A 21,912-nucleotide genomic window follows, 5' to 3' on the forward strand; every position below is an offset into this window, starting at 1 on the left:
TGTGCCATTGATGCTAAGAAGGCCATGTGCTTACTGGGTTGCAGTAACAAGAAGACAGTCAGCATTTCAAAGGATATCAATATGCACTTGTATTCAACGTTTCTGGACCTACATCTCAACAGCTACATCCATGTCTAGGCCACTCAGCACAAGACTGGTAAAGTGGGGTTAGTTCAATGGAGAACTGTGACTGCAGAGGAGGTGGAACAGGCCACATACAAGAGGCAGAGGTAGCTGGCTTTGTATAGCCTAAATGCTGCCCTTAGGTACCTACTGTTGGAGTAAAAAACACCATCAAGACAGACCTGGCAGATGCAAGGACAAAATGGCAATGGACACAAGTTGCAGCAAGGAATATTCTTCCTTTCCCATCTAAAATAAAGAAAAAATGTCTTCACAATAAGTGTCGTTAAGCCACAAATCACATTGCCCAGAGAAGCTGTGGAATGTCCATCCTTAGAGATTTTCAAAACTTATCTGGACATGGCTCATAACAACCTGATCTTAGAAGCCCACTTGGTCTGAGCAGAAAGCTGGAATAGATTCTTTCCAGAGGTCCACTCCAACCTAAATTCTTGCTTCTCTGGAAACAGAAACAAGCACTGCAAGTATGAACTATAGTGTAATTTCTAATCACAGGAATTACAGCACAAATAACAAAGACTACAAAAAAGTTCCCAAAGACTATTACAACACATAAATCATCAACATAAAGACATTATAATCATCATTATTCAGACACCTAATGGAAATCTGCAATCTTGTATTGTTGCAGTCTTTTAAAAGTCCTAAAAGTATTAAGAACAAAAAAAAAAAAAAAAAAAAAATGTATCATTTCTTTGACTTGATATTTTACCTAGCGTGTCAATAGACATTAAATTGAAAACTAGAGGAATAAGGACTCATTAATTAAAAGAGAAGACATTTAGCCATTTTCATAAATGTGCTGTCACGTTTCAAATCTTCTCTACAGGAACTCTTACATATGATCAGTTGGCCTTAAATGCTCAATCCCAATCAACACCCAGAGCCACAAAACTGTAAAACCTGACCACAGAGTCTTTGATATATAAGTAAAGCATACCTTTAATCTTTAAATATAATATACAAAAAGGGAAAGAATAGGAAAGTACAGAGTTTGTAGTAGAGAAAGGTGAAGAAGTGTTGTAGATTCTGTTACCCAGACAGTTTGAGTTACAATACTGGCAAACTACCTTCAGGAAAAAGCTGAAAGGAAAAGGGCAAACATCACTATCTCACTTAACCTGTTTTGAGTGTAAAATTTTAAGTCCCAGGTGGCACTATAAAGTTGTAAAAGAAAGCATAAGCAGGCAAATGAATACATACTTTTCAATTGGTAGAGAAAATAAATCTTAGATTTTTAAGGAAAAATTTTAATTTCTGGGGTTTTTTGTTGGTGCTGTTTTTGTGTTTTTTTTGTTGTTTGGTTGTTTGTTTGGGTTTTTTTGTGATTTTAGGTTTGGGGTTTTATTTGTTTTTACTAAAAAATAATTCAGTAAATGATTCTAAACCAGAATTCTATTTGTGATTCTATATATTAGGCTATTGCTGAAAAGTACATCAGAATCAAAACATAAATCCTAGTGATATTTTCAAGAACCAAATGAATTCACAAGATAAAAGTGTTACAATATCCTGTTTATGGCTACTTGAATATCAGCCTACTTTCTTAGAGTCTTATACTATTTTATTTATGGAAACCGGTATCACAAACAAGGCAGAGAAGATATACAGTATGCTGCTGATGTGGTTTTGTTTGTGCCAAATGATTGCCAACTGACATGAAACGATGATCACGATAAAATCATTATTTATCATTCCCAGCATGCACCAGACACGTTATAACACACCAAACAACAGAGTTTAATGAAAGAATATCCAATAACAGTGAAAATTTAAACTTGTACACAATGATACAGTAAAATTTCTTTAAAAAGTATTTTTAAATAATCATCATCTTTTAATTTTCTTTAAACGACACCTATCTGAATGAATCAATGCCATTTACTATGGCCTGCAACTGATTTCAGTCTGTCAGCCTTTTGGTGTGCTCCTGACTGGTATCCTGTTATTGTTTTCTGCGGCTGCTCCATTTGAAATGAACCAGCAGCCTAAAGCAGGAAGGCCAACTGTTCCTCTAGTACTAACAAATGTGCTAATATGCACTAGTTTAAACTTGATCTGTCAAGTGAATCAGTGAACCATGAAGGGTGGTGGGTCAATCAGGGTGTTCTGAAAACAAAGGCTGATAGGGCAGCAGAGACGCTATGCTCAGACATACATCTGTGCTGCTTTCAGTGCTTAGCTTTATGAAAATGGGTTTATGTTACAAAAGTTAAGAGGCTGGAATCATGTCATTACTGCATACATTTATAAATACTTCATACAACAGTACGAATATTATACATGAGGAAAACTAATAATATCAGAGCATTTGTTAATGTAACTATGGAGACACCACTGTTAATATTAACTAACCAAAGTTAATGTTTAACATTAATGGTTTAATTAAAACTTCATGCATGAAGTTGCAGACATTCATATCAAATCCCTGTGAGAGAGATGCTACAGGAGCAGCTAAAAATAAAATCTACTTCATACATTTTTTGCTACTTTATCATTCATTCTTAACCGTATTTACTGTCTCCCATTAGATTACAGAGTTTTTAAGTAAAACTTTTTCAAATTAACTGTTAATAAAAATAAGTCTTATATTGCTAAAAAAATATTTTTTTAATGGATAAGCATTGATAGTTATGCACTTTTCTCATTTCTGGTCCTGTCTTAACCCTTACCCCAGGCATTTGCATGCATAAAGGACTTTAATTAAACAGTGAATTCCACTGATATGGTATGTTCCCTCTGTACATGCCCAAAAGTCCAGTACAAAAAGATGTGATGTATAAATGGAAATCAATGAGTCAGGTGTACAGCAGGAGTAACATGAGATCCACAGCATACTAGAATCTAATTTGCTGTTTGGAGCTTTCCAGAAGCCAGTGCAAAACCAAGGCTCCATAGGTCCATGCCTTGAAAGTAGCAGTGGTGATTTTCCATCACTTTGGATGCAAGATTCAGAAGATCAGCTTTCCTGAACACCCTATCCTTGAGCAAGCTCTTCATATCTACCTGGTATGCATCTGAAGAGAGGCAACACTATGTGGAAAATAAAAACCTGTTTAAAAGTGGGAAGATGGTAGTACATGTGTTTTGTTACCTTGTCTCACACATGCACAATAAGCCATAATAGTAGCCACTGTAACTACATTCTAAACAACTATATTATACCTGTGTATCACTTATATGATGACAGACTTCATGAAAAATCATTTCCTAGTTAGACTTTAAATTAAAGTACCAATTCCAAATTCAAAGCAACAGAGGATACTCACTATGACCAGAGTAAGAATGCACAGGGAAAACCATGCAAGTAAACATTTGCCAGACAAAACACACACTAAATGGAAAAATATAGATAGACTTTCAGGAAAAAAAAGAAAACTTCATTAAAACAAAGATAAAACTCTGTCTCTTACCATCACTGGAAAACTTGCTATTGTTATTCTTTAATGAATACACATGAAAAACTAAGAACTTCTCAAAGAGTAAGGTAAACACATAGAAATTGCATTTCTTTTCAAAGGAGACACCTTTTAGCAATATTTATCCATTCTGACAAATGAAAGTACATGTTTACTGACAGCCATATCCAAACACATACACTCTACTTTGGTAAATCACCTGCTTGTAATTTGCTCCAGTCTAGGAAAAAAAAAAACACACAAAAAAAAAAAACCCTTCCAGTAAATAATGCAGCAGATAATGAAAATTTACTTTGTGATCAGATAGATTAAGAAAAAAATGTACACTTAAATTTTGGCTACTTTAGAAGGATAAAATTTTAACTTTATCCTGCAATTCCTATGAAAACCAAAAAAGATACAGTTTGAGTTCATTAACATAGATGTCACAGGCACTATTGCAAAAACAAGCTGCAAAAAAACCTACAAAAATTCAAAACTGTTTCAAGTGGAGCCATATCAATGTGCCTTTTGAGACTTCAGTTACTGAGGAATCAACAGAACTTATCTGCATTTTATACTTTTAGTCCAGACTTGAATCCTACTGTGAACTTCCTACCAATGTTTGATATATTTTCAATGAGAAGACTTTTTTTCTGAACTGTACCATTACTATTCCATCACTGTTTGAATTACTGATAATGTATCTCTGCTACAGTGAATGCAGAAATGCTGCTGCTTTTTTTGTGATTTTCTAGATAGAAAGGCGGTTTGAATATCTGCTCAGACTTCAGAATGTAACTGTGAAAACTACTTTTACTGTAATCACAGAGCGTGCAATATACATATTGGTAAATCATATTTTGGGGGTTGTGTTTGGTTTTTTTGTTTTTCCTCCCTCTGAGTCCTGACTATTCCTGAAGTAGAAGGAAAGGAGAAAAACTTACTGCATAGAGATCACGAAAAATTTGCACAAGGTTTGAGGTTCTGGAGAAAGACTGAAGTTGAAAGAAGAAGTATAAACAGCAGCATTTCACAGAATGCTTTTTTCAGGTTCAGGTGGCTTCCAGTTACATAGCTATAAAACAGAGACTGCACCTCGAAGTCAAGGCAACCTGAGCAAGAGATACTGCAGCTTTTTTTCTGTGAACATATGGTATCACTGCTCCTGATGGATGGAGGGTAATCTGGGAACAAAACAGACATTTGCTCCTTATGCAAATGTCCTTGCCTTTATGGGTAGCTGGAGAACTGCAAGAATCTTGGCACTTCTGCAGGTTTAGATATTTCATGATAAATTCTCTCAAAAAGAGGCAAGGGAAGGCACTTTTTAAGTAAGCATTTTATGTGGAAAATCCAAAGTATATTGTAAGCAAACAATGTAAGAATGAATGAACCATTAATAACTGATGTTATTTTACTTTAATATCTGCTTTTGACAAAGTTTCTTTATTACAACTACTTTATTGTTATTGAAAGCGTTACAAACACTACAGATGTGTAAGATGTGAATTTTGTGATCTGGCTCAGTATTAACTATTCAGCTGGAGTTTGCTATAGTCTGTAAACAGAGACATAGTTTTGAACTAAATCAGAGTGTTTGGGGGGTTTATTGGTTTGGTTTGGGTTTTCTGTTTGCTTGGTTTTTTTTTTTTTTTTTTTTTTTTTGGTCGGTCTTTTTTTCCATTGTATTCCAATTTTTTAAACCAGAAGTGTGCTACACTTTGCATCTTTCCAATATTGATGGTATTTTGTTGTGGTTTTTTTTTTCCTAAATGGTGAATACTTTTTTTTTTAAATTTCATACAGCTCCCAAGAAAGAAATGCAACTATAAACAAGGGTTTAAACAAAGGGTTAAACAAAGCATCCTGAAGCTGGCATTGGTCCAGACAAACAGAAAGAAATTTTTAAAATAAAGAACTGCCATTCATCACTAGCTAGTGTCAATAAATTTTGTATCAAATTATACAAGAGTCCTACAAAACCTTAAGAGCACTTCCACCTGTGAATTTATGAAGAGAAAAGCCTCGCCCACTAGACTCTGAAAGAATCTGCAGGTCTCAAGTGGGAGCTCCAAAACAGTCACCGGGAAATCCCCAAAGAGTTCCCAGGACTGCAACAACTGTAGTACCATCAGATGTGCTGCAATTTCAAGTGAAAACCAATACAATATTTTATTTCTTTAAGAAACAGATTTTCCAGAAGACTCATCAGTCAGAATACAGTAAGCTACCTATTTTCAGTAGCTTCTAAACTATTGCATCAGCTTTTTAATTTTTTACAGATGTATTAGCCAATTGTCACCGCTTTCCTAACTTTTACACTTGACCATGTAAGACTTTAGTAGTAAACATTTCACAGCAATAATATTCATATCTGTGTCTTAATTGCCACAAACAAAATATTTTTCTGCGTTTCACTCAACTTTATGCATTGCCAATAGAAACAAGTCTGAAATAATAATGACATTGACTTCAGTTAGATACTTACCGTTCAAAATTTCCTTCAGATGTCTAAACCATGAATGACAATGATCTTCACTTAAGTTATTTAAATGGATAGCACAGTCTGTTAGTTTATTCTCTTCTTTTTTCAAGCATTTAAAAATCGTGATACCCAGCAAAGTACCACCTTTTTTCTGCCCTACAAAACGACGACGTTTCAGTTTTACTGAAAATACATCTTTCATTTCAATAATCTCCTCTTGAGCCTGTAAAGCCATGCTGGAATCACCTGTAAGGGGGAGGAAAACAAAAGGGTTATCAATATGATTAGCAGTAATAATGAAAAGAAAAAAAAAAAAACAAAACTGTAAAAAAATATATAGCTTCATGTCTAGCTTCAATCACTGGTCTTATATTTTACCAACTTTCTGTTACTTAGGATAAGTATCCAGCCAGACAAATAACAAAATTTCAAAAGAGTTATTTAACCCCTTTTCCAATATTAAAAAAAAAAAAATAGAATAAAATTATACACTCTTAAGGAGAATGAACCACTTCTTTTTCTATTTGCATTCAAAAGCAAATTCATTGCATTCTCCTAAATCATAGCAATCATAGCAGTTGTATTGTCCTTGATCATAGATCAGTAAGTGTGCTACGACCCACGTCGACTGTATGCTCAATGTATTTTTTTATTTGTTATAACTGCTGCCTTTTGGGTTTAGACTAGACACACATCAGGAAAAAGTCAAGCAAAAATAGAAAAATAAATGAAAAGCATGTCACCTATCTTGTCTTTCATTTTAAAGTTATGGGTTTACTTTAGAAGACAAATAAAAGAAAAACAGTTTCAAATTTTCTGGTGACAGTTCAAAACCTCACCCCAGTGGAGGTTTGTGTTAGGCTGGAACATTAAGTGAAGGTTTTCTTGGGGCTGTTCTACACACAGACCCTGTGGCTGCAGACACTATCAGTTCAGGTGGCACTAGTTGCAAATGTCTTTTGAAGATACATCAGCTGAACCACTGTGGTACAGGCTTCTCCTTTTTCTGCTCTCTTGAGCGCTAAAACATCAGATTCCTCAGAAACAAAGTCCCATACACACACTGAGGGAAAAATGTCACCATTCCTGTAGGTGTCTGATACTCTGGATATGAAAAGAGAAGTTTCCCTGCTTTCTTTGTAATTATAACAGATGCAACAGACTAGACCAATAAAGTTCTCTTTGCAGCCCAAGGCAAGAAAAGCTAGAAACCACAAACCTTTTCAAAATCTAGCAACAGCTCAGTCAAGTGCTTTCTCAATAGCAAAAGCTGTAGCAGATTCTGTTGGATGAACAGCTGCTGCACACCATACTGAAGTGCCAAGGAGAACCTGCAAAAGCCTATTTTAACTGTCTTCCTGGGAGACAGACAGCACTGTGGGTGAGACTGCAACATCAAGTATCACTTGCTTCATTACACTACCTGAAGCTGAGGGCTTCATGAAGTCATACTTTTTCTGAGCAGGAAAAAGAAGCTTGCATCAATTCTTGTAACAGATTGACACTGGCATTTCTCAACATCATTTCTTGAACTAGACTAAGCAGTGATTGCCTTTCCATCCAGACATCCTGGAGGACTGCACCTCAGCAACACTGACACAGCTTAAGCTCAAGCCAGTATTACCTCTCTTGCCAATTCTCAACCCACCCATATTTTTCCTGTTCCATACCAAATAACCCGATCCAGATAGAAGCATGACCTCATTATACTTCTGACATTTTTCCAACTTGTTGCATTTTACCATCTTAATTTATCTGCATGTCAGCTACTAAGGTGTAAAATTGGTGTAAAATAATTCTATTCTTAGCAGGAATACTGTGACAATTAAATGTTTGTGTGCACTGAGATAGTACACAGGAAATTGTGGCGCAATTTTTCAGAAGTATGCAGCAAATAAACAGGAGAAAACTCACCAAACAATAGAAAACAAAACAAAAAGTACTGTAATGACTGCTGTAAAAGTATTTTCTGTAAGATACATAGAATGAAACCAGGGGACTGCAGGGGAAGGAAATGTGTAATTCCATCTGAACTACGAATTTGCACAGAGTCAAAGGGTGAACAGACACTGTACAAGCAACCTGAATATTAACATTACCAAATCTGAGGGTTTTTTTTCCCCCAAAACTTTGTGTTGCTCTTCTAAAGCATTTTAGGGCAAATAGTCTCCGTAGGCCTTAAAGGAAATATACAGTTGTGATATCCAGAATCATTTACCTAGAATTACAAAGTTTAATACCTTTAAGACTTGTTTTAATTTTAAAAACATCATTTTCAAGGGAGTCCCCATTTCTTTTTCAGAAAGTGTCACTTTCAGATATGCACTGAACACTGAAAATTCCATCATGCAAACTCAACATTCTAGGAAAATGGGTAAAAATAAAGACATGTGAAATACCACTGTTTTGCTGCAACAACTGAGCTGAAGCATTTATTCCCCCAGCTCAATGCAAATATGCTAAATGGGTTTGCTTTTTAAATGTTTTTAAACAAATAACATTTTTTATTAAACTACATCTTGCTGAGACTATCACAAATTATGTTCTCCTAATGTTATGCATATGCATCAAAAATATATTACAAACATTAGCTTATTTGTCCTGCACAGATCAAGTAAAACAAAGGCCTGTTAATATAGTTTTTATTCCCCCACTAGCTTTCATAGAATGACATTTAGTTACAGGCCAGGTAAGGCTTGGCTTATCTGTTCATGCTACAATTTCAGCCAGATTTTTATTTGCTTTTACACAGAATCATAGAACAGTCTGGGTTGGAAGGGACCTTTAAAGGTCAATCTTCCTCTTCCTCTGTATTTATCAAATTATTGTGTTACCCAGATAGAGATCGAAACTTTTGAATATTAAAATAATACATTCTTCCTAGGCAGCACTACACTTTCAAAAATAGTAGTTTATCTAGTTGCTCTACTGGAATACATTTCCAGATACAGCCTGGAGAACAACATTAATTATAGGAATACTGAATCGCTCAAAAGCATCATACTCAAGTTTTAAATTATAGAAGAAATACTAGTAGAAGAAATAGCTAGTAGGATTTGGACAGCCAAGTTTTACTAAATTTGGAAAGAAATCTGCATTAAAGTCCCTAGGCATATTCGATAGTTTTCAGTAAAAACAGAGGATGAATATAAAATAATCACAAATGCTGTAAAAATTCATAAAACAATTCAGATAAAGAAAATTGAAGTCATGAGCTACATTTATGAAATATTTCTAGTATGTCATAACAAATAAGTTTATTTCAAAAATAAAGGATATATTGGATTAGACACATTTTTAAATCTCAAAACCCCTATTGGTTCGTTAGTATCATATTGGTTATTGCTAGCTGTTTCAGGACATTAACTGTCCTCTCACATTACTTAGAAAGATATTGGGTACCATCTGTTCTTGCAAGAGATTTAAGTATACATCTATTAGATATCATGCTATTTATTTAATTCAGTACTCACTTCCCATTGTTGTATCTTCTGGAAAAAAAAAAGTCAATTTAATTACAAGGAATAAAGATAATCTCTTCTACCAGGCTGCCCTGTCATCATGAGAGCAGAGAGAGAACCTGTATAAAGTAGGTTACAGGCATTAGGGAAGAGTAAAACTAACAGCACTTAACATTTAACAAAGATCTAACAAAACCAGAATATATGGCACTTAAAAAAAAAAAAAAATAAAAATTACTATAAGCCAAGGGTTGTCTAAATCAATCTCAGCACATCTGTCTGATGTAGAGCGTAAACAGGATTAGAGTTGGATTTATCTGCTTGACGCTAATTGTACTCACAGTTTCTGCACATGTCCACTTTTCTTTTTTTTCTAAATACAGCATGAAAAAAAGCCTGCCTGGATATATGAATTTCTAGGAAGTTTTATGCCCCTTATTTATCCTCTCACTGATTTCAAGCAATGAGTTCTATCTTACATGTTTCTTATTTATGGTAGTCTAATTTCTTGTTTAATAAAAAATTATGTCTAAATATACCACAGTGAGCTAAATCGAACGGTGAGAGACTAATACACTCAAATACAGTTTCACTGTAAATAGTAAATCAAATTTTAATTAGTTAAGAGTGTTAAACTAGGCTTTAAATAAATATATTATCTGCTGTTTACTGCAAAATCAATGAAGATATACACAGAGAAAAAAGCACTACTACTGAAAAACAGAAAATTTTGTAAAGAGAAGTGTGTTATCAAAATATAAACACCAACAACTCAACAACAAAACACTTAGAGAAACATTTCTCTATTATAGAGGCCAAACATCTAGAACTGGTATTTGAGGACTTAATTTCCATAACAAAGACCTGGAGTACATGGAAAACTGTAGAAAATACACATGAAATGTGACCGTACAATTGAAGTACAAGAACTGGACATGAAGGAAAATGTGTTATACTTCCTTGGTCATAAATTCTTCCTATGAACTTTGGTAAGTCACCTAGCCCTACTTAACTACACTTAATATATAAATCTCCTACATATTTTAGGCTCTCTGTCCCATTACACTCTCAAAGTTGACTTCTTTCATAGATGATTGGCACAGTTGAGTGCAGACTATAGCAAAGAAAATACAATGATCAGCAGCAATTATTATAGAATTTATTACAGATCGTCCTACACTGGGTGAACAATATTTTCAAAGTAACCATTCAGGATATACAATAAAATATAACTGTATTAATATAACACCAAAAAGGAAATAAATAGAATCAAAAAATAAATTAGTTTTGACAATATGTCTACAAATTTAGTCTTAGGAAGACTTTAATATGACAATGCCTAATGCATATAAAACAGTAACTATTAACTCATTAATTACTGAGCTCATTTTTCCCTTTACTGTAGTCTGCAAAGTGCAATAAGTAGCATACAACTTATTCATAATACATCTACAGTTTTCAGCTATAACTTCAACTAAGGACTGGCAATGAGAAATAAAAAAGATCAAGTCTGGCCATTCTTGCCAGAAGAGCTGAAAATCACTGTGTAGCTCATCAGGTTTTTTAAACTGAAGACTCTAAACATGAGACAGAAATGCTGTCTCTGAAAGAACATCTGTATTTTCAAGATATTTTTATTTCAAAAAGACAGGTCATGCAACACTTTTGGCAAAAATTGATGCTAGGCCTCTTACTCTCTTCCACAAGCAGAGAAAGCAAAATTGAACCTTCTGCTTGCCAAGATTATCAAACAGTAAACTGAGGAGAAGGTGGTACAGAAAGTGCTAGGTTGGGCAGGGGCTGGTTTTTCTTTGAAGATTATCTTTTCACTGCTCTATTCCTTTCAAATGGTGTTGTAAGAAAAGTTCAACACAACCAAGGCCCCAGTCTAGAAAAACATTTCTCAAAGTGCATGTAGTGAACTCCTTGGAATGAAAGAGTTCAGAAAGTGATACAAAGTACTCAAGAGATGTATCTCAGTTCCTCCAGAGCTGGAGAGTAAAAGCAGGGTATGACTACTAACTTCATCATTTAATGGCAGCTATTCACTTGCAGCAACAGCTCTATTCCCTCAGGGCAGGAAACTGAGCTTAAAAACATCTGACAGGAATACAACCAGTTTTCATTCTCCTCCTCTAGAGAATCTGAGGGTGAAGTGATGTATTTTGCCCAGCCAATGTAACACCTTGCCACTAAGCCCTCTTCCAATGCAGGCACCCACCTTCACTCACCTGCCACAGCTATGTAGTCCTGCCCTCTCCCTTATGTCTGCCACTTGGCAAAACCAAGCTGAGTCAGTTCAACTCCCTAAAATAACATAGATTGTCTCCCCTTTCATCTACGAGTTGCTTAATATAACCAGTCCAACACAAGTCCTGCAATACTAGAGATGCTTCAAAGTGATAAGAAAATACACAGCAGGGATGAAGGAAGAACTGGAACTGTGTCCTTTCATCAGCAGACATGTTTTAATCCAATCTGCTGTGCATTTACACTTCCAATTGCTAGCTCCCCAAAGATCACACAAACACAGATCAACAAGATTCAGCAAGAACTGGGAAAGCCACACAATGGTTTTCTCTTAATTTTTTAGAGCTCTATTTATATCTTATCAATAAAAAAAAAAAAACCCTAAGTCTAGGAATAAAATTCCACTTTACAAACCTTTAATGGCACATGAAGTCAGTTTTGCTGGATAGGAAGTTACACATTAGTTTAACAGAGCAGTAAATAGTATTATTAACTATTCTGGCTTAGAGAAATCATCTTATGTTGAACTACTACTATAGATAGCTAGGTTTAAATATAAGATAAAGAACAACTTATTAATTCTTACAAATATTTTTTAAAAGACAAAATGTGATCAATACAACAATGTAACACTGGCTTTATCACTGTTGTGCAAGTTTCAGTATATTCTACTAAAAATGAAAATTTTTTTCTTTCTTTGCTCAGGGTATTTCTCGACAATTTCACTATATTCACAGCATGGGTAAACACATCTAAAACTGTGACCTCCTACCTTTCTTCCTCCTTGTCTCTCTCAGTATTCCACATGGCTCATTCCCCCAAGATCCCTTGACCAGCTGATTCCAAATCCTGTTCCCCACCACATCCTTTAAAAACTAATCCTCATTCTTCTGAACATCCTCATCAAATCAAGAGGGTTGTTGCAGATACATTCCCCTATGATCACCATCATATCATCAGAGCAATTGCAGGAAAAGCAGCTTTAGGGAACATTTGGTGAAGCCCTTGAAGTCCTGAGTTAGACCATACTCAAGGACATAAAATCTGGTTAAGTTTCACTACACCTTTAAAAGATGGCAACAGGCAAACTTCTGACAAAAAAACAACCGCTGCCAAATTGCCTAGTTCTGGCTGAACCAAAATGAAAGCTGATGCTGGCAACCGGCAGAGCATACATGGAAACAGTTCAATTAATCCCTCAGCATTAGGGCAGAGTTTAGCAAAGTTCAGAGGTCATCTTTGTTAGAGCTGGCTCCTGGAGATGAGCTGGAGATGCTCCTGGGGACTTTCCATCTGAGCATGACAAGATCCCAGGAGTGACACTTGCACCCACCATCCTGGGTCTCTGTGATGCCCAGCAGGCCATGAACAAGACCCTTCTTCTTGTAATGAGGCTCATTAGACATCTATCCATCAGGCTTTCATCACTGTCTTGTTCCATCTCTGTTTTAGAGCAGTGAAGTACCTTGCTTATTAATTACGGGCTAACGGCAGAACTTTGTCAGAAAAACATATTGAAAGGCATGTGGCAGATGCAAGAGAAGAATACGGCTGGAAAGGTCATTCTGGTTCCTGAAGCACCCAAGGGAAAAAAAGAAGAAGAGAAGGAGAGAAGTGTGCAGGTTGTGAATTCACAGTTTAACTCATGGTAGTTTGATATGGCTTCTTGAATAAATGCCTCCATGGATGTGTGTGATTAAATCTTATCCTAACACTGTTCCAGACAAGAAGCTTCACCTTAAGGAAGAGCTTCCCCTTCGTTCTCCAAAATAGAATTTGAGGGAGATGATGAAATGAAAAATAACACCCCACACAAGACGATCTACTGGGAATAATGCTATACAGAAGAACAATGCCAGCTGAAAGGAAGCAAGGCAGATGGTGAGTGAGTCTGAACCTGAAGCATTTGAGAGAATGCATGCAGCAGACTTTGCTTTTTAATAGTTATTTTTTTCTCATTAACATCACACCAAGAAAGAGGTCACTGAAAGTAAATTTACTGCAGAAAGCTCTACATTTTATGTTTAACGTATGGCCCACATACTGTCCAGTTTCACAATACAATTACAAGGTAGCAGCAAAGCTTTTATTAAGCGCATGAAACTTTGGGGCTTTTCATGTAATAAATGAGAGGAGTTACGTAACAAACTTTGGAGTAACAACAGGGTAACAAACATCAACGATTTCCATTTTGTAAAATCTCTGCAAATACAAGCATCAGACTATATGAGGAGTCTTACACAGACCAACAGTAAAACGGAATTGATTTAAAGAGAGAGATTTCTGAAATAAACCAGAAGACTGGGATCTAATGGCTTACATGATTTAATACAATGGACTAGCAGAGCTAAAAGATACTAAAGAATCCCCAGAGAGGAAACATGAGCTTAATTTTACATACCTTCAAAAAACTCTCTCACACACACACTGGTCTGTACCTACTAATTTTTGCCATAATCATGGCAATTACTTCTTTCATTCCATAAAATAAGAAGAAGTGGGGAATCAAATAGCCTCATATGGCCACATGACATCACTGAATTTGATTACATAGGAGTTAATAATTAGTTCTACTTGAACTCTTACTGGCATGAGATTTGCTTCAGCTTCAAATACAGATTTACAAAGCATCCATACTGTTAAATATCAGTGTCTCACTTTCAGGGAATTCAACATGCCTGAAATATCTGAATTTTGGTCTTTTCTGGAAATGATTTTCAAGCCTGCATTTTCTCACGAAAAAGAGAACAGATGCACTCCAGTCTAAACACAGGACAACTTCCATTATTAAGCTATTGATAATTCATGTATGTTACCAATTCATGGTTTTAGGTATTGAAGCATAGTTATCAGCAGCTAGATAAGCTCATCCATGAACTTCTCATTGACTAACAGCTACACAGTTAGCTTTATCCTCATTGATCTTTAGTCTGCCTTTTTTTTTTTTCTTTTTTTTCAGAGCTTTGTTCATAAGTTCAGCCATCTTTTGTATCATTCTATCTGCACCTTCTACACTAGCCTAAGGGTAAGAGATGGCAACAGCACCACTAGAGTCCTCTGACAAGCATAAACCCCTTCCCTTGCCCCAACGCTCTTCAGCTCAGTTGTCACATAGGAATAGGGAGAATGTAAGCTACACCACTTTGCCTGCAGGGATGAATGAATCCTGGTTTGTTCATGTACACCACACTTGTCACAGACTGAAAAGAGAAGCAACAAAAATCCCTTAGAATTTTGTTAGACTATCTTTATAATATACGAGGGTTTTTTTTCCTCTTTCCTCTTAGGGGAACTGTTCCTATTTTTCTAATTTTGTAAAATACTTTGGCATTTTAAAAATATACTTTCTACTACATGATATATGTATAGTACAAAAATTACTTAGAACACAACACAAAATTTAAGGTATGCTCAGTCAATTGTGCAGTATATAAATTAGCCCTTCCAATAAAGAGAAAATGTACAAAATGCAATACTCCTGAAGCTTTCTGGTGTTAATAGTGTTATTATATGGCATTGACTGCATTTGCAGTGATGCATAATCCTGTGACTAAAGAAATTACATTCTCAGACTTTTATCAGTTTTAAATTTTGTTTGTAGCTTAACGCTATGACAAAGCTCTCACAAAAGATTTGATACCAATATGATGTGACACAATTGAACCAAACCTTAATTTCACTCACAGTAAGAAATCACAGGATTAAGTAACACTGTGCAGTCTCTTAGAAAAGTTTATTGCTTCCAGATGGATGCAAGTTTCCTTTCAGCACTGATTGTATCTTCTGTACACAGGGTGCCAATGTTACTATAAATACAGACAAAAGCAGTTATAAAGATAAATTATTAAAATATCGACATAAACAGGCTCGTACAATAGTGCCTAACTCCACAAAGGACAACCACCTTAGTGACTTGTGTATCACAGACGTTCAATATAGAACCATGCACATCCTTTTTGGAAATTACAGCCCATATATGAACAAGCACAAATTTACAAGGTATCCATAAAATGGCTTCTAATTCAAACGGCGTGCTCTTTGCCCCATGTTGTGTAGTGCCATGTGTTTCACTGCATGGTGCATAGTACCAAGATGTCCACCTGTGCCCATGTGTCTGTGCAGCAAGCTAAGTATATGCTTACTTCATTTAGCAGCAGAACTGTTGAATACACACTGCAGTACTTTTACATTGAAATAAAATTAAAATTGTAAATAACAAATGTTTACAAGCCAATTTAAATTTCAAACCATGTACATAATACACTGATTAAGTGTATCAATGGCTCTACAAAAATGTTTTCCAGGAAAAAAAAAATAAATTATGTGGAATATCCAATTAGATGATAAGAAAAATATACATAATGCTGTTTTGGAAATCAAAATATATTCAAAAATTATGAGGTAAAGCCAGTGCTTTGAGTTGCTTTAATGTTTTATGTTATTATACAGTTCAGGAATTATAAGAATAAGTGGTAATGACTCACTTAAAACGCATTATGTGAAATTTAAATGAGAATTTCAAAAATCAAAATATCTCCATCTTGGTTTTGTTTTGTGTAATAACCAGTGCATAAAGTAGAATAAATTAATCCATTTTAAAGAATATGCAGAATCCATAAAACGCTTTGTGAATAAAATTTCAGCATTAAATAACACAAAATCCAAAATTAACTATCAGCATAGAAATAGCTTTCACTTTTACATCGAGCTACATTAGTATACTAAGTTACATACAGAAACCTACTCATTTTCTGACAGACATATTAAGTGCTTCAAAACAGAGCCACTAGTCAAAAAAAAGGCCAAAAAATCAATCCACTTCAAAATTTTCCATGATGCATGCTCAGTTCCTTGCATGCATCAATAGCCTCAAACAAGCTGTCTCCTATCTTTTTTAAGCAAATTCCTCCGCAATTCCCATCTACACCTCTTAAATCCACTATAGTAACTGCAGCTACACACCACATCTACATATCTGTTCCTGATCCTGGTACTAACAAGGAAAAACATCAAACAGAAAAACTAATGATCAGCATAAAAAGAAAACCAAAAACCCTTCAGATGAATTTTCACTGTTGGAAGAATTCATGTCAGATGACAAAGATACAATTCAAATCTCTCAATACATATGAACTTTAATCCCCCGAACTTTAATGCTAGCATTACACCAAATGGGCACATATGTACACGGATTACCAGTATGAGGTTGAAGTGAATATCTTACACTTGAAGATCCTAAGAATTTTATCCACAGCATAAAGATCCTGCATATGGCTGCAGGATCAGAGGGCAACTCATATTCAAAGCTCCCACAGAGCAACCGCGACACATCTTCAAACTCTCAAACAAGCACGTGTGCAGTACATGCGTTACTGTTACTACGGTATATAATTTTTCCTCTATCACAATATTAAACTTACTTGTTCATGTAAAAGTAAATTTAACAAATGTGAGTTTCTACACATAGCCAGCCACACACAACACGGATCAGACAATCTTTGACTAAGGCTTAAGTGAACCAGAGCAAGAAAGTTATCATCGCCTATGTTCAAGAATTAATTGCTATCTTCAAGCTGTTGACATAACAAATGGGTGTTTTACACTGAGGGTCATCCTCTACCCTGTGAACATCAGAAATCTTCTAAAAGAGATTGAAGGGGAAATACCAGCTAAGCATACTGAAAGTGCTCTTTTTCCTAACCTCGGGGTTGATGGAAGGAATTATTCTTCTGGAATGATTTGTAATGGTTTCAAGACTCAGATCCTATACAAGTTTAGCTACAGTATTTGGCATTTAACATTCCTTCTCCACAATAAAATAAAATTAAAAAAAAAAACCAAAACACTACAGTAATTATAAATGTATCTATGATCAATATTTTCAAGGAACTTATGTCTAAAAAATCCAGGTTTCCTATACATTCTGCTACTGTATTGTAATTTTTAACAACATTTAGTAAAATTAACCTCCTGACATTTTGTCAAAGAACATACATTCTTTAAACTATCAATCCATCAACAAAAATAAATAATTGAAGGCTAGGCAAACTGAAGTTCAAGTTCTACCAAGAAAGCTTGCTTAGTAGTGCAAATAAAGATGGAGTTACAGGCTAGTGATGTGTGTGCTTTTACATAACCTATTTCAATATAATTTAACCTGGTTTATGGTACATAAGACCAGCAATACCAGGTCATAGCAAAAGTCCATCTGTCCCAGCATCTTATGACAAACCATAGCCATAAGCAGATGTTAAGAGAAATAAAGCAAGCATTTATTCTATTTTCCACCAATACTTTTCCACTCTCCACCTGTTTTCATTTGGGACACTCTGAACTGACTGCAGTTCCTACACATTTATCAGCATTCAAATGAGGCCTTTCATCTCCAGCTGAATCCACAGAATCTTTTAGTATTAACAGCACCTTTCAGCAGCAAATTTTACAGTTATCTTACTTGCTACATCATTATTCCTTTTGTTTTGAGCCTAGTTCTTCCTAGCCTTATCAGATGCATCATATTTTTTATGTTGGAAGACAGAATGTTGTTGCCACCTACTCTCTCCAGGTTCCACCTCAACTGCCTGCCTTTCAGGCCAAAAAGAGCCAGCCTACCCCATCACTTATCCAGGAGCTAGTCCTTACCTTTACTCATTGTCAGTCCCTGAACCTTCTCCAATCCCACATCACCTTTGTTGAGAACACCAGACCTGTATACAGTATTCAAGATGTGGCTAAACAACCATTGGTTTATAAAGCATACAAACATCTGCTTCAGTCTCTATTTATGTTCTAATGATTATTAACATAATAATCCTAAAAAATGTTCACATGACAGATGACATCCTCCACATAATAAACCTACAATCATATACATTAGAATGGTCCAGCTACAGCTCCTGATCTTGATCCCAAGATGGCATTCAAATAAGAAATCTATACATTACACTGTGCTTAAGTATATCAACTCTCAGACTCGGTGTCCCATTGCCTAGTCAAATCTGTAAATAACCATCTCTCTGAAGCTGTGCTGCAGGACACAATTGACAATCTCAAAATGCTTTTCCCCTTCTGTTTTAACAGTCGTCAAGGAAATTCAGCATTTCTGCTTTTCTGTGTTTATCCCATGCCATTTTTTATCTTCCATACTCCTTCCAGACCACATTGCTAATATAATAAAGGCATTATGAACTTTTCAGGCAGCTTTCACTCCATGAAATAGACAAAGAAAACAAATATTAAAAATAGGAAATAAAGATAAACATATTTAAGAACAGCTTTCTTTTTATTCTAAGTTCATTTTATTAGTCTGCTCCTGCATACAAACTAATATTGCTAAACTGTTAGACTTGCAAATATAAAAAGCAATAGCTGCTTTAAGCAAGATAGACAAGTAAAAATATATAAATTACATTGTAAGTTCAGTACTCAGTTTCTCTATGTATATTCCACAAATGGTTTCCATAAAACAAGTGAAACCTAGGGACGAAATTTCAAAAACACCACCTGCTTGTTTCCATCATATTTTAAATAATTAACTCCTCAACAAATTTAAGTGAAAAAAAAAAAAAAATTTAAAGCCTATTTCATTATTGTTTGTACTACAGTTAAAAAAAATAAAAGGAAAAAAATAAAACTACAAAATTTTATGAGGTGCTCTTTTCTTCTGCTAAGCATTTTCTGAAGCAACTGCAGTTATTACTACTCCTCCATCACAGAAGTTCTATGGAACAGAAAAGGGTCTGGAGGTTATTCTTAGTTTAATCATAACCTTGTTTAATGACTGTGTTGCAGCCAAGTGACCAGGAAACATTACATTTCACATGAAATATTCAGAAGCATTCTTTTTCCTTTAATAAAAACAATACCACGCTTAACATAAACATCTATGTAGAATCTTCACACAATTATTGTAACATATCAATATATTCAGATTTACCCTGCAACGTGTCAGCTGCAGAATTTACTAAATTAAACCACAAATCTGTTCAAAGTTTGACTTCGCAATGAGTTACCACCCTCTATAACCATCTAATTGTTGGTGTGTTATTCACTGGTGCTATGATAATTTTGATCCCTAACAAATTACCTCACCCTCAGTTACACTACGTAGATGTGACAGAGCAGGCCTTTGGGAAGGCCAAAACCATCCAAGGATGAAATCTTTCTGTAACTTTCTTGACAGAGCTGTTTGAAGCCTCCAAAATGCCCTGTAACAAGCAGTGTACCAGGCAGAGGACTTGGACAGGAGGGATCTCATTCTGAACCATCTTTGGAACAGCCAACAGATCAGCCAGGTAAAGACATGCTGTTTTCACACAGAAAGCCAGCAACTCATCTTGAAATTTTTCCGACTTACTTTTAGCAATTTATTTACAAGAATTTTCCCTTAAGTTAGAATAATGTAGGCTTTCTTCAAAAAGTCTTTTTTCCACAACATTATTTTTAAGTGAAGATACTTATTCTATTACTACTCTGCTGTACTAAAACAACAAAGAAAACATATAAATACAAAGATGATTTTTAAAGTCCTAATAAATAGGGGGGGTTAATAGAATGATAAACATTTAATTACTCAAACTCAGAACAGTATCTGCAAAATAACATTATATTCAGTTGTAAGTATTTATTGTTGTTACTCTTAACTTGACAATTTGTGTGTCAAATTTTGTTTTCCCAAGACTGTCTGCACTGTGTAAAGATCTGTTTCCAGGATACGTATAATTGTTCAGTACATAACATCTGTTGCCTTGCATTTTCTGAGCTTTGCAAGGCATACTTTCTTATATTCACTTGAGAGTATGGACTGACAGAAGAGATGCATTGTCACAGTTCAAATAAACCGACAGCTACAGCAACTACCCTGTACTGAAAAGCATCTAAGTAACTACCATCTTGCACAGCCTAAATAGACAAAAGCCAGGAAATTTAGAGTTTGGCATTAAATTCTGCTCATGAACTGACCATTTGTTTAAAATTGCAACACAGAGGCAAGAAACAGCCACATACTAGATGAGAGAACCATGTAGTAAATCAAGTTACTGTACATTTTTTTGTCAGAAATTTAATATAGTCCTACATCTACAACTAAATAAGAGGAAAGGGAAGGGAGGAAGGCAGTGGTACCAGATCTTAAACGTGAGTAGAAATTTCTTTCATCAGATCCCTTACAGAAAAGGCACCATGCATCAAGGCTGACATGAAAACTGAGATCTACAATTATTTTTTTAAACACCTTTTGTCTTCTTTGTTTTTAAACAAACATATTTATCTGTGTCTGTTACATAATTTGAGGAAGGAACAAAACCAGAAGCATCCCCTCAGTCTCTACATAAGCATTTTTAAACACTCCCACTTAGGAGTATGGTAAAGAAACAAAAATACAGCTCAAGGCTTCAAACAAACGTACTCGTCTCCAGGCACCAAGCTCATTCTCAAAATATAAACTCAGCTAATACTGTTCCACACCATAAACAAGCCACTCCTGATAACTGTAGCTAAGCAATGGGGATTGGGGTGTTGTATGAAACACAGCTTATTGATTCTTCTCCAAAGAAGAGACGGTAGTATTGGTAATTCTAAAAACTTGCAGATTTGTGGGACATTTCTTGTTGCTCCACTGAACTGACATTGTTGAGGCGAGGAGGCACTATAACTCCATGAGGAAGCACAATAGGAAAACTGTTACCTCAAGACCTTATGGGAAACAAAGCAGCCTCATTCCACAGTGCATTTTTAACCTTAAGTTTAATAATAACAAAATCCATGTTCATAAAGAAATTTAGGTTCAACCAAGAAAAATCACAAATGCACTCTAAGTTAATTAAGTGGGGGTTTTTTGTCCTAGTAGCCTTGTCACTGAAAAATACGAAGTCATTTACTTTCAACTTCAAAATCACCTTTGGAATTAACAGTTTGGCATAAAAAGTTGTAACTAGATGACAACACATCAGTAAATGAAGCTAAAGAAATAATGGAAGGCTATGTATTTTTCAAAATATTAAGTCTCATGCATGCTTAAATACACATTTAGCTTTTAAAATCATGACCAGTATTATGTGAAAGTAACTGCAAGCATACGTAATATGCTGGAAACAAAATAATTAACCACTTTTCTGAATTACAAAAGAAAACAACACCACATCTTTTCCTGCAGAGGGCCACAGCAAAACAG

The 21,912-nt window shown here is 35.2% G+C and overlaps 1 protein-coding gene across 1 annotated transcript in view; it reads right to left on the reverse strand.

Moving 5' to 3' along the window:
* CERKL (ceramide kinase-like) overlaps positions 1-21,912 on the reverse strand; it is a 50,645-nt gene that overhangs the window by 20,583 nt on the left and 8,150 nt on the right. Inside the window, exon 2 of the mRNA XM_008940331.1 lies at positions 6,034-6,276. Within this exon, the coding sequence (XP_008938579.1) occupies positions 6,034-6,276 (243 nt within the window). The remainder of the gene's footprint in view (positions 1-6,033; positions 6,277-21,912) is intronic.

This window comes from Merops nubicus, unplaced genomic scaffold (assembly GCF_000691845.1).
Source record: "Merops nubicus isolate BGI_N331 unplaced genomic scaffold, ASM69184v1 scaffold37990, whole genome shotgun sequence".
Lineage (NCBI taxonomy): Eukaryota > Metazoa > Chordata > Aves > Coraciiformes > Meropidae > Merops > Merops nubicus.